The sequence below is a fragment of the Cydia pomonella genome, chromosome 25 (assembly GCF_033807575.1).
Source record: "Cydia pomonella isolate Wapato2018A chromosome 25, ilCydPomo1, whole genome shotgun sequence".
Classification (NCBI taxonomy): Eukaryota; Metazoa; Arthropoda; class Insecta; order Lepidoptera; family Tortricidae; genus Cydia; species Cydia pomonella.
In genome coordinates this window covers 9,030,150-9,042,522 of record NC_084727.1, presented here as the reverse complement: position 1 = coordinate 9,042,522, position 12,373 = coordinate 9,030,150, and the positions used below count along the sequence as shown (strand labels likewise).

General features: G+C 38.7%; 2 protein-coding genes across 2 annotated transcripts in view; one reads left to right on the top strand and one right to left on the bottom strand.

Annotated features, from left to right (window-relative positions):
* The window catches only part of LOC133531361 (uncharacterized), a 73,669-nt gene that overhangs the window by 21,413 nt on the left and 39,883 nt on the right, over positions 1–12,373 (top strand). Inside the window, exons 8-10 of the mRNA XM_061869519.1 lie at positions 1,574–1,730; positions 2,345–2,439; positions 6,849–7,017. Of these exons, the coding sequence (XP_061725503.1) occupies positions 1,574–1,730; positions 2,345–2,439; positions 6,849–7,017 (421 nt within the window). The remainder of the gene's footprint in view (positions 1–1,573; positions 1,731–2,344; positions 2,440–6,848; positions 7,018–12,373) is intronic.
* On the bottom strand, positions 8,350–10,250 carry LOC133531619 (uncharacterized). Its single transcript, XM_061869931.1, has 2 exons — positions 9,964–10,250; positions 8,350–9,332 (listed from the first exon to the last, which is right to left on the bottom strand). Exons 1-2 carry the CDS (start codon positions 10,208–10,210, stop codon positions 8,632–8,634), a joined length of 948 nt encoding a protein of 315 aa, XP_061725915.1. The 5' UTR covers positions 10,211–10,250; the 3' UTR covers positions 8,350–8,631.

The window sequence follows — 12,373 nt, the reverse complement described above, 5'->3', positions numbered from 1 at the left end:
CTCAAATCACTGCACCTATGCAATTAAAACTGCACGAGGCCTTGCGCTTGGCGAGGAATAGAAGCCTATGTAGGAATCTGGTCTTCAACAGAAGGTCATGATGTCACGGTCCTCAGCATTGAGGGACCGACTGGAGTAGAAGCTGTTAGGTAATATACAAATTCCGTTCTTTACATATCCGGCTGGTATTACAGCATTCAAATATTTATCACAAAAATAAATTACAATTATAAAAGATGCAGTACCTACAGAAAAATATTGATGAAAAAAAAAATGAGAATTTGCGTCAATGTCAAATTACGAAACAAAATTATCTAATAATATATTATTTTTTCAGTTCTTCAGTATGACCTAGAACAGTGGTGGGCAAACTTTCTTCATGGGGGGCCAGAAAAATAAAAAATAAATCTGAGGAGGGCCACAACTGCAGAATAAATGCATTTTGTTTTGAAACCGTTATGTCGCGAGCCCTATACTAATTATTTCGAAGAATCGGCGGCGGGCCAGATGAAACCCTTGCGCGGGCCGGAACTGGCCCGCGGGCCGGAACTGGCCCGCGGGCCGTAGTTTGCCTACCACTGATCTAGAAAATCATTACGTGGAGTTTGACCGATGGTTAAAATTTCACCATGTATTAGGGGTAAGCGTGAAAATAGAATACTCATACGGTAGATGTCGCTATGTGCCTCTCTAGGGAGTAAGCAAAAGCAAAGAGAATTAAAAAGACCAAGAGTGCTCACTCCATCAACGGTTTTGTTACCAAAAATAATATCATTTTGTAGTCGACATCTAGCGTCAAGTAGCGGAACTCTCAGTACTGCTACTCGACAATAGATATAGCGGCAAACAAAAAGTCTAATGCTCAACGATTTTCAGCGATATCTATTGTCAAGTTGCAGTATGAGAATTCCGCTACTCGATGCTAGATGTCGACTACGAAAATAATAAGCGTTTTGGTACCAAAACTGATGTATGGAGTGAGCACTCTATGTACTTCTAATCTCTATGGCAAAAGTAAGGCAAGAAAAATTTGCACGCTTCTGGGTAAGCTGGGCTCCTATGATGTTGTCCATGGGCGACGATGACCGCTTCCCATCAGGAGGCTCGTCTGCTCGTTTGCTGACTATACTATAACATAACAAAAAAGCTTTTGTATCTCAGTTGGTTAAGAGCGAATGCATCGGCGTTCGAAAAGATCGCAAGTTCGAGTCTTACTCCAAGTTTTTCTATTTCTTCTAAATAAAACTTAAAACTGCAGACGAATATTAAAAATTTATGACGTTTCGCACGGTTTTTTGTAAAACATTATTTTCATGGCCGTAGGCATGGGCAGCTGCTGCCCCCACCCCGAGCTCAAATTTTACATACAATGTTGGCCCTCTCTAGGCCTACGGAGATATTAATTTGCCCCCTCCCCTTGTTTACTGGCTGGCTACTCCTTTGATTTATTTATATAGCACGATGGTGGCAAACAAGCATTCGGACCGCCTGCTGGTAAACAGTCACCGTAGCCTATGGACGCCTGCGACTCAAAAGGTGTCACTTATTATTAATAAGATTATTTTTCTTACAGGTTGTCTCTAAACTTCGTGTCAAAACAGAAGAGGCAACAGATAGACAAGCTGAACGTAACGCGAACGTCCGTCCAGTACGTGTCGCAAGGGTTCAGTGACCCTTCTGGTGGCATTAATAATCTGACCCAGCATGACCTAAGGCATAAAGCTTATCAGGTATTATATAAGTTTATTTTAATTAGGAATAAATACTAAAAAAAAACATTTGTTACTAAGTTTATATATACCAACGGAGCAGCAGCTGACGTTTACGAGGCTACAATACCGGCCAATAATATATATATCCTTATTGATTGATGTCAGGAAATGACAAGTAACCTTTGCAGAAATTAGGTTTTACAAAAAAAAAATGTAAAAATTCATTTTCATTGCCATTTTTACCATAACATCAACTTTTTTGAATAAATACGTTCAATAAATTGAAAATAAAAACAACAAAAAAAAAATCTTTCCGCGAAATTATTTAAACTCATAACTTTTAATAACATGTTTTCCTTCTTTTGGCCTCAGGATTACGTGGTTAAAATCTTTCGTGTTCCTCGTGTTACACCGTGTATACTACTTCTAATATATTAACATAAGTACTTATTTACATGGAACATAGAACAACAAATATTTGTTATAAACGCACCAATAAATGCCCCTACCAGGATTTGAACCCGGTCCTCCTGCTTACAAGATAACTACCGACCAGGTTAGGAAGCTGTCAAAATTACACATAATGTCATGGAGCACATATATAAATCATGTTTTTTAATTATTATTTGCAGATACTGTTGAAGATAGCGAGGAAAGGCATAGACGCAAACAACATAGTGAGGAATGCTACTCTGATACACAGCCTTGACTTTATTGATTTGCTAAAGTAAGTACCAAAGTCATTGACTTATATATTACTTCGTAAAGACGGGCACTAATGCCGCGAACTAAATGCACGCGCACGGCGTGGCGAACGTGGCGGCGGGCGGAGCGGCGAGCGGGGCGGCGGGCGGCGCGGCGAGCGGGTGTCGGCGGGCCGCCCGGCGAGACACCGCCACTGTCGTCCAAAATACTACACAGTCTGCGGCCTAAGGGCGAGCCCACATTAGCGTCTCCCCAGCGTCGGCGACTAGTCAACTCTATGGCTGCTGCTTGACGCAACAGCCCAGCGACGCCATTTTCCATAGCGCTGACTAGACGCCGATGCTCAGTGAGTGTGGAGTGGCCCTAAGAATGGAGCCAGCACAGCGGTGTCAGCTGTGCACGAATGCGAGCCAAGCGTGCAATCCAACGCAACTAGTTGCGACCAATCGCGTGCGTGATGCGAACTCATCAACCAATAGCATTCCACCGAGGCACACCAAACGAGAATTCGGTCCGAATTATATGGACCTATCTTTACTTTTGATATCTTTAAACTTTGACCAAAGTAATAATATTGAAGTATATAGGTATATCGGTTGAAAAAAATATCCTGTATTCTTTTTTCAGCTATTAGTCATCTCGACATTTTCTCAATTCTTTTTTGAAGATTTGGAATCTTCTAATCGCTCGGGTATCAATATTAGCACGGGAGGTTAGAGTCAGACCAAGATAAGTTGGCAGCGATTGTGATAGCTCAGCTGTTTGATGTTTAAAAGAACAGTTGCGCTGTCTGGGCTGTCAAAATTGCTGCCAACATATCTTGGTCTGACTCTAACAAGTTTGCCCCTTGTAAAACAAATAACTATATTTTTTGTGTTATAAAATTATTTTTAAGAACTTCTTAAGAATCTTGAGCTATCTCAGGTGTCGGCTTACGTTAGCGAATTTCTCGCGAACGCGAAGCGCCACGGCGCGGCGCGGGTGAATTCAATTTCAATTCAATCATTTGATAACTCGAATGAACGCGAATGCCGCTGGGCCGCCGCGCCGCGTCGCATCGCGAGTTAGCGAGTTATTCGCTCACGTAAGCCACTGCGTCAGCGATTACAAAACTCATGAAAGTATTATTTGGTGAACTGACATGGCATCGACCTCATTTCTATTATTGCCGATTCACCATTGGTAAATATTTATAGCAGAAACTTTTAAAGAAATATTTTCATTGTACAGGCCACCCACAGATAAAAAAGATATCTTAATTCAAAACGCAAAACTCTCTTGGGCACGGTTGCTTAAATAAAATAATAAATTGCTTAGTCTAATAAATAAGTCTTGAGTTAAAAACTTTAGTTTTATCTTTACACATTTTTAAAGCGAATGGTAGTGATTTGAGTTAAGATATTAATTATTAGCCGCAAGAAAAAAAGTCTTAGAAAGAGATATAGCACGCTCTTAAAAAACGGTTTTATCTTGAGTAACTCTACCTCAAACCAAAAATATTACCAAATTCCAAAGAAGAAGCACCAAAATTTTCCTTTGAGACTTTTAAGTTTTTAGGCAAGAGCGATTAATTCTTGGTTTGATGTATAGATTAGTCTAAACACACACTTCAATACTGTAGTTGTGATTTTTCGATGAATACTAGTTTTTTTACTTTAAACGGTATACTCCGTTTTGCCGTATACGACCTTATAGAATAAGTATCGGTGTGAGCGCGGGTTTCGGGAAGCAAGCAAACGTCGCATTTTTAGGGTTCCGTAGCCAAATGGCAAAAAACGGAACCCTTAGAGATTCGTTATGTCCGTCTGTCTGTCCGATTATGTCACAGCCACTTTTTTCCGAAACTTTAAGACCTATATTGTTCAAACTTGGTAAGTAGATGTATTCTATGAATCGCATTAAGATTTTCACACAAAAATAGAAAAAAAAACAATAAATTTTGGGGGTTCCCCATACTTAGAACTGAAACTCAAAAAATCTTTTTTCATCAAACCCATACGTGTGGGATATCTATGGATAGGTCTTCAAAAATGACATTTAGGTTTCTAATATCTTTTTTTTCTAAACTTAATAGTTTGCGCGAGAGACACTTCCAAAGTGGTAAAATGTGTGTCCCCCCCCCCCTGTAACTTCTAAAATAACAGAATGAAAAATCTAAAAAAATATATGATATACATTACCATGCAAACTTCCACCTAAAATTGGTTGGAACCAGATCTAGTAAGTAGTTTTTTTAATACGTCATAAATGGTACGGAACCCTTCATGGGCGAGTCCGACTCGCACTTGGCCGCTTTTTAAATTTTATTGTTTAACGATGTGTCACCTTAACTTACCGACTTCTTTTAAACTAAAACTATTTTCAATTTAATAGATTACTTACAGTTGTTATTTGAGGAAAACACTGAAATTCGTGAAAGAATTCTCGGAACGTCTCGACCTAAATTGGAAATACCTTTTAGTTTATCGATTACCCCGAAGAATAGGGTTCGTGTAAAGGAATAGAACTTTATAGCTTCTGTAACACGTGCGGAAGTTGACCCAAAAAAATTAGTTACGTTTTTTATAAATTCTTCGTTGTATTAAAATAGAGTACCGTAAAATGGGGTGAGTAGGAACAAAACTGACATACAAACCTCGATTAATTAATTTACATATACAATGTGGCAAACTGTTTTTTTTTTTCGTAATAAATGTTCCAGTCGTTTGAATTTTTTTTTTATGATTTTGTGTAGTTCTATTTCATAACTTTAAAGATAAATACGAAATAGAAGGAAATCCCAGCTCACCCCGTAGTAGGGGTGAGCTGGGATATCCTACTAAGGTTAGTTTTGAAAATTGTTGAATCGAAACTTTGGGATTATTAACATTATGATAGCTTGATTTGTTATTAGAATATATAATTACGTAGCAGTAGCCTCACCAACTCACCCCTCTGTCATCCCTCCTCACCCCATTCATAACCCAACTGCCCTCGTAATCCCTACTCACCCCATTTTACGGTACTTACATCTTTTTACGCGTCAGGGTAAAGGCAGGACAGGCTAATTTATTTTAATTGTTCATATTTTTAAACAAATTTAAATTTTGGCGTTCTAAAAGTTTTAATCATGTGTCTAAAGATGGCTGTAAATTTACTGTAGCTACAAAATTTTCTTTGACAATCCAGCTTTATTTCAAATTCTCTTTGGTATAACTATATACTGAGAATGGCCCGACATGCTCTTGGTCGGTTTTCCTGAAATTGTACTATGAAAAAAAGTTCTTTACTCAGATAATGACATCCTCAATATATAAGTGAGCTGCCTCGAAAGTAACGTACTCAGATCCTACTTACTACACACAAAGGGGATTTTCAATGTTCAAAAGCTTAAAATTATTATAAAAGATTCCTGAAAAAATATACTATAGAATAAAATACACAACTCATTAAGAGGAATTCCTATTTGCGATTTTTCCATACAATCGCTCTCGAGTGTTTCCTCTCTGGATTTTTAACCTAGAGCAATGGTTTTTTTTAAAAATAGGATCATTATCATCGATATCTCTATCGCTATGCTATGTTTTGCTTTTTTGGATTATTTTATTTTGAAGAACAAAAAATCTAAACATAGCGGCATAGACTATTTCTTCCTCTTGCGTTTTGGAGGAGGATACAGTCGAGAGCGAAACCTCGAGTTTTGAGTATTTTGCGTGGGAATCACAGTAATAAATGTATATAAATTACAAGCTTTTATTTAATTTGCAATATTTATATGTATGGTTGGGTCAAATCTTGCAAGCTGAAGAAGACCCCCTCCCAATCATTCGATTGAGCTGAATTTTGACATACGTAAGTTGGGTGACAATGCAATATTATGGTACCACCGAGCTGACCTGATGATGGACACAGGTGACCTTTTATGGCTCATCTACACGATGGCCATCATACTGGCCCACTAAGATGGGCCCACGTGTAGAGAGGGTAGTGGTGTCAGATGGCGCGTCGGGATGGCGATGGGATGGCCACAGAGTTTTTCGTCTGCACATCAAAGGTAGTGGGCCAGCAATGGTGCGTACACATCTACACGTGACCCATTCCATAATGTGTGCTCTCAACCATCGCATGGCCAACTCGCTGGTCCAGCGCTGGGCCATCGTGTAGACGAGCCATCACCATCGCATGGCCATCTCGCTGGTCCAGCACTGGGTCATCGTGTAGAGGAGCCATCATCACCATTGCATGGCTATGTCGCTGGGCCATTTGTGTAGAGGAGCCACCACCATCGCATGGTCATCTCGCTGATCCAGCGCTGGCCTGTCGTGCAGAGGAGCCATTATGTGATAAAACAATGTGTTTTTGTTTGTTAGATTGCCTGTTGAAAGAAAAGTACAGTCAGCGATAAAAGCATGTATCAAACATGTCATTTTTGACTAAAAAACTTATTTCCAGTACCATGACTCAACTGGAATACGCATCGCTCAGCAAGCTCTTCGACGACATGGTGCTAGGCACCAGCTACGACGTCGAAACGTCGAGGAACATCTTCCTGGAGGTGCTGCCGCAAGTGCGGACGCATGCGTGTGCGCTGCTAGTCAAATATCTCGTCACGGAGCAGAAGGTATGCTGCATGGGTATGGGTTAGCTTTCTTTCTATGCATCTCGCTCGTACTTGCTAAATAGTGTGAGCGAGATGTATAGAAAGTAAGACGTTAGCCGATGTGTCAGTTTGACACTCCTAAGGCAGTCATGGTAAGGCTACAGAGGTCAACAGGAAGAACATTGAGTAATAATAAATAAAATAAATAAAAATCATTTATTTCGGACGACACAATCCATATTTTGTTAGTTTAAATATACTTAAATTACTATGTTAGTACCTAAACTAAGATGTTGGGAGGTCCAGTGCCTAATTAATGCACTGTCCCATCTCCCTGCCACGACGGCCAGGAGACTGTGGCGGCTGTCGCGCACCCTTCGGAGCGTCGCGGCGCAGCGCTTGCGCATCGTCGCGTGGAAACCGTCCACATGCGCGTCGGCGAACTTGCCCGACGCACTGCAGTATCGCGGCAGCCGCAACAGTACCCTGAACGCGTCATTGTACTGTACACGCAGTAATAATCTGAACAAGAACTTTCAAATTTTTAAACTTCTTTCTCATGAAAGTTTCTAGAATTTTTTTATACTACGTCGGTGGCAAACAAGCATACGGCCCGCCTGATGGTAAGCAGTATCCGTAGCCTATGTACGCCTGCAACTCCAGAGGAGTTACATGCGCGTTGCCGACCCTAACCCCCTCCCACCCCTCGTTGAGCTCTGGCAACCTTACTCACCGGCAGGAACACTACACTATGAGTAGGGTCTAGTGTTATTTGGCTGCGATTTTCTGTAAGGTGGAGGTACTTCCCCAGTTGGGCTCTGCTCTAGATCTGGAATGACATCCGCTGTGCTGTGCCCTACCACACAGAGCGAGATGACATTCACAATGCCCATACCTCTCTTGTGAATTTATTGGCAGTAACCAGTACACCTAGTGTAAATTTATTCGATAGCGAGATGTGACGTACGCGTTTGCGTTAGGTCTCATTTTGTATGGGATTTTGAGTTTCCAAAACGTCCCGCTTGGCGCGCTGTTTCTAAATCCCATACAAAATAAGACTTAACGCAAACGTATACGTCACGTCACGCTATCGAATAAATTTACACTAGGGGTTCTGAGCACGCAATCCTCATCTTGTTAAATTATTTTCAGAAAATATTTTAATTTGTTTTTATAAAAATATAAGAAACACCAGTATATAAATTATAAACTGAAATAAATGTCATATACTAAAAACGCTGACACGACACGCTGCGAGGAAGCTGGTTCGATTCCAGCCTGGGGCACTGGAGGCCTTGGTCACTTTTTCTTAGTTCCGAAAAAAAATTTTTTTTTATTTTAAGCGTGATTAAGTAAATTTTTGTATAGTATTTCTTGAGGGTACTTTCAATTAACCATTCAGGTCAAAATATCGTTATTTATGGAATGCGGAGTTAAATATTAGAATGGAAATTATTAAGAAAAACAAATCCATTTAAACTCCAATTGCTTATCCGAAAAAAATCGTACTTGAAAAGTAAAATGCTGCTGGCGCAGAAACGTATCACTTTCTTCACAATTTTTAGAATGACATTAGAATGACCATCTTTCAGAGCATAAGAAATGAAATATAATTTATTGTAACTCTTGATACATTTATTTCATAGTAGATTGCAAGGTAGTGTAAGCAGAATATATCTTTTTGAATAACGACATGAGAGACGCAAAACCAAGCACTACCACACCTCCAGCCGACAAAGTAAGATTCTTCTGAGCCATCTGAAGTATCAGTAACACCATCATTCTATTATTACTATCAAAATTCTCCCACTTTGAATCATAGATGGCGTTTTCAAATTCAATACCTGCATTCATTAGTCTTTGTCCTGTAAAACAGTCCATACCAACCTGCATTAAAGGGAAAGGCATAATTATATAAGTATGACGTAGATCTGCGAGTAGATCAGCTATTAAAGATAGAGAAAGTAGCAGAAATTCTACAGCTATTGCTTCTCTGAATATATCGTCTAGATTGATAACTAGATTTATATTTATAGAGTGACTTTGAGCTATACGTCGTAAGCGTTTTCTAATATACTTATTGATTTCTTTATCTGCTTTTGGATCAGTTCCTTCTTTGTATTGGTCATCAAAGTTTTCTTTGTAATATTGTTCGGCGTCGTCCCAAAGATGCCTGAGTTCTCCTCCAAGGGTCAGTGCTCTGGCTTCGCTGTAGCCAGCTGTGATGATGAGCAGGCTGGTGATGTTAGAGACGATGTAGGTGATGTAAGTGCCGGCGGTGACGATGCAGAGGAGTGCTATCTCGTAGTTTGGAGTTTCTGTCTTGGGCTCTAAGCCTGCAAAAGGTAATAGTAAATTAAGAGCCAGTGTGGTACAGTGGAGGTAGATGTTGCTTCTGGCCTGAGAGTTGCCATTGCCACGCCAAATACGTACTGCATGTTTCCGCCACGGCTGACGATGTGGTGGAATATGTTCGCAAGAAGATCCGTTACGAGTTAAAAGTGTTCCAGCTGCGATCTAGCTATTACGTGCAAAAAATACCTACACTAAACCAGCTTTTGAAACTTTTTCTACTACTACACTTGAAGCAATTAATAATTTAACTAGACGGAACATGTAGCAGAATGCCTCGTGAATATCGCACGTGTGAGAGATTTGGTAAAGGTTGTCTTTAGTAAGTTTCCTTTTTGCCAACTTTAGTCTATTTGGTGGGACCCTGCTTTCTTGTGGTTCTGGGTTCAAATATCAGCCCGAGTCCTACATTATTTACTCTATTATTAAGAACAAGTTCTGCACTTCAGTCAACTTTTTTGATTCGATATCTAATATTGTGCACTTCAGTCAACATCTTTGATTCGATATCTAATATTCTTTGATGAGTTAACTAAGGGATTTCGTAAAATACCTGATGGGTACTAATAACCCTAATATTTTTCTTGATATCTTTGTTAATATTTCGATTCTTACCAAACAAAATTTGTTCGTCGAAAGAAAAATGTCTCCCATTCATGAACAGTGGCTTCAGGTGGTAAACGAAACCGTTTCCGTTGATGACCCACCAGAAGACGAACGCTCTGGTCTTCACTGTCTTCAATGTATGCTGCAACAGCTCGACTGTATCTGGTGCGGGTGGAATCGTGTCGTATTGTTTGTAACAAGCTACCATTTTTTGGACTTTGATTCTGAAAAGATGTTTAAACGAGTTAAACAACATATCAGAAAAAGCTCACTTTTGTGGAAAAACCCACATCGCATTGTTTGTGAGATTATTAACGCAAAAGATAATCTATGTTCAATTATTACTTGCTAAACGCGAGTTTAGGAAATTGTCTGCGAAACAGCTTTAATATAAAATCGAATACTAACCGATACAAATACATGTAAATCATCTTAGTGATCCCGATCAGACTTGTAGTGCTAAGTGACGCTACTTTGACAGCGGTGATCGGATCGCCCGAAGTGTGCTCTGATATGAACCACACCATAGAGACGTGATAGACGTAAATGTAACATATAAAGCAGGCGATATTAAAGATGTAGACGATGGGTGAGAACGCTGTAACAAACAACATTATGGAATATATTTTATTACAAAAGAACAGAGTCACATAAAAGTATGACATGAATTTATTTTCACGGCCTGCATCAGTAGTTTTACTTCACCTAATACTGCGTTCAGAAGAAAATACATAGGAGTTACTATAAAAAATACGCATAGTACTTATTGCTATACTTTTCAACTAACCATTCTGCAAACTTACATTGTGCTTTTTTTTCCATTTTGACAGCCACCAATCGCAACATCACATAGTGATGGGTAGGACATCAATTTAAAATGAGTTTGTATGAGTACCTCATTCTCTAAAATGAGGTGTTACAATGTCTTACTTCAAATGAGGAGAGGTACTAGCACTTTTGCAGCATCGACTATTCCATCAACTCCAACGGCAGCAAACCATATTTAATGTAAATACATATTTAGGCATTGCTAAACTTCCTTTTAAATATTTACTTGGAGTGCAATTCTGGAGGTTTAAAACAGAACTTTTAACAACAGAAGACATACATTTAAGAATCAAACTAAGGAGTTAAAGTACATACATCCTATTGCAACTTAATATGATGCTTTTATGAAACTTGTTCTAATTTAGCAGTTTATTATTTTTATTGTTAGATTGTTCAGTATCAATCCTTGCTACTTGATATCATTTTAAGTTTAACATTCATATATTGAAATAAATACTAACCATAAACTGCCAGACAAACAATTAACAAACTAAGGAGAACAAATCCAATATTTTTTGTACCATTATTATATAGAAATTACTAACTTACCACCTCATAATTTATCAGTAATAATAGCATTGTAATATGATAACAAACGAAAGCCTCAATAACGTTCGCGCGGTAATGCCACCGGCGTGTAATATACACTTGATTTTTGTATGCAAAAGACACAAAGAAAGACCCACAGGTATATTTTATCGCGAAAACAATGTTAATATATTGTTATTTTGGTATAATTATAAGAATGGTCACTGATCACTATTTATAAAACACAACTAAAGATTACGAACAACTTTTTCGAGTTTCTCGTACTATAAATATGTCAAAATCATAAATGATCGAAATACTATACGAAGCACGTTAACAAAAAGTATTACAAATTCAAATCGTTAAAATGTACATGTTTATTTCACCTATACAAATTATATTTACTTTTTTATTAATAAACTAATGTAAAATATCATATTTTGTGTACGCCACTATATTATATTTCAATAATTTAAATAATATTTTGGTCTCTTAAACGATAACTGTTTCTAACTAAGCTAGCTTCGTAAATGCCCAGTGAGACTTGGTTGGCATTTCAATCGCTTATCAAGTAACCATTTCACTGTCCAGTCTAATTGATTCAGATTATACATGACACCAGCAATATGAGTCTTGAGGTCAGGTTATACTGGTATGCGCGTTAGTACAATAATAGCTAACAAATATGGAGGCCTACCGCGAACCACGAAGTTTTGCTTTGCTGTCGCACTTACGTATGAAATTACAAGTGCGACAGAGAGAAAAAACTTTCTTCGGTAGGTTCTTTGATGACTTAGATTTTTCGCTTTTGACAAGTAACTTAGCAATGCTAGGATCAAAATGACGTAATATGTATGTAAGCTTGCGGACGCTTACGCTTGTTTTCTTTCGTGTTTCATTTTTAACGTATTTTCGATGAGGTGTTATTGAAGCACGGCGCGTGTCTGTCTCACTCCCTCTTTCGGTAAATCTAATTCATTGTTTCATTTTGAAAGGATTTTTGAGGGATGTCACAGTGAGGCGAGTGAATAAACACAACGCATTTCTCGGTGGACCTTTTGTC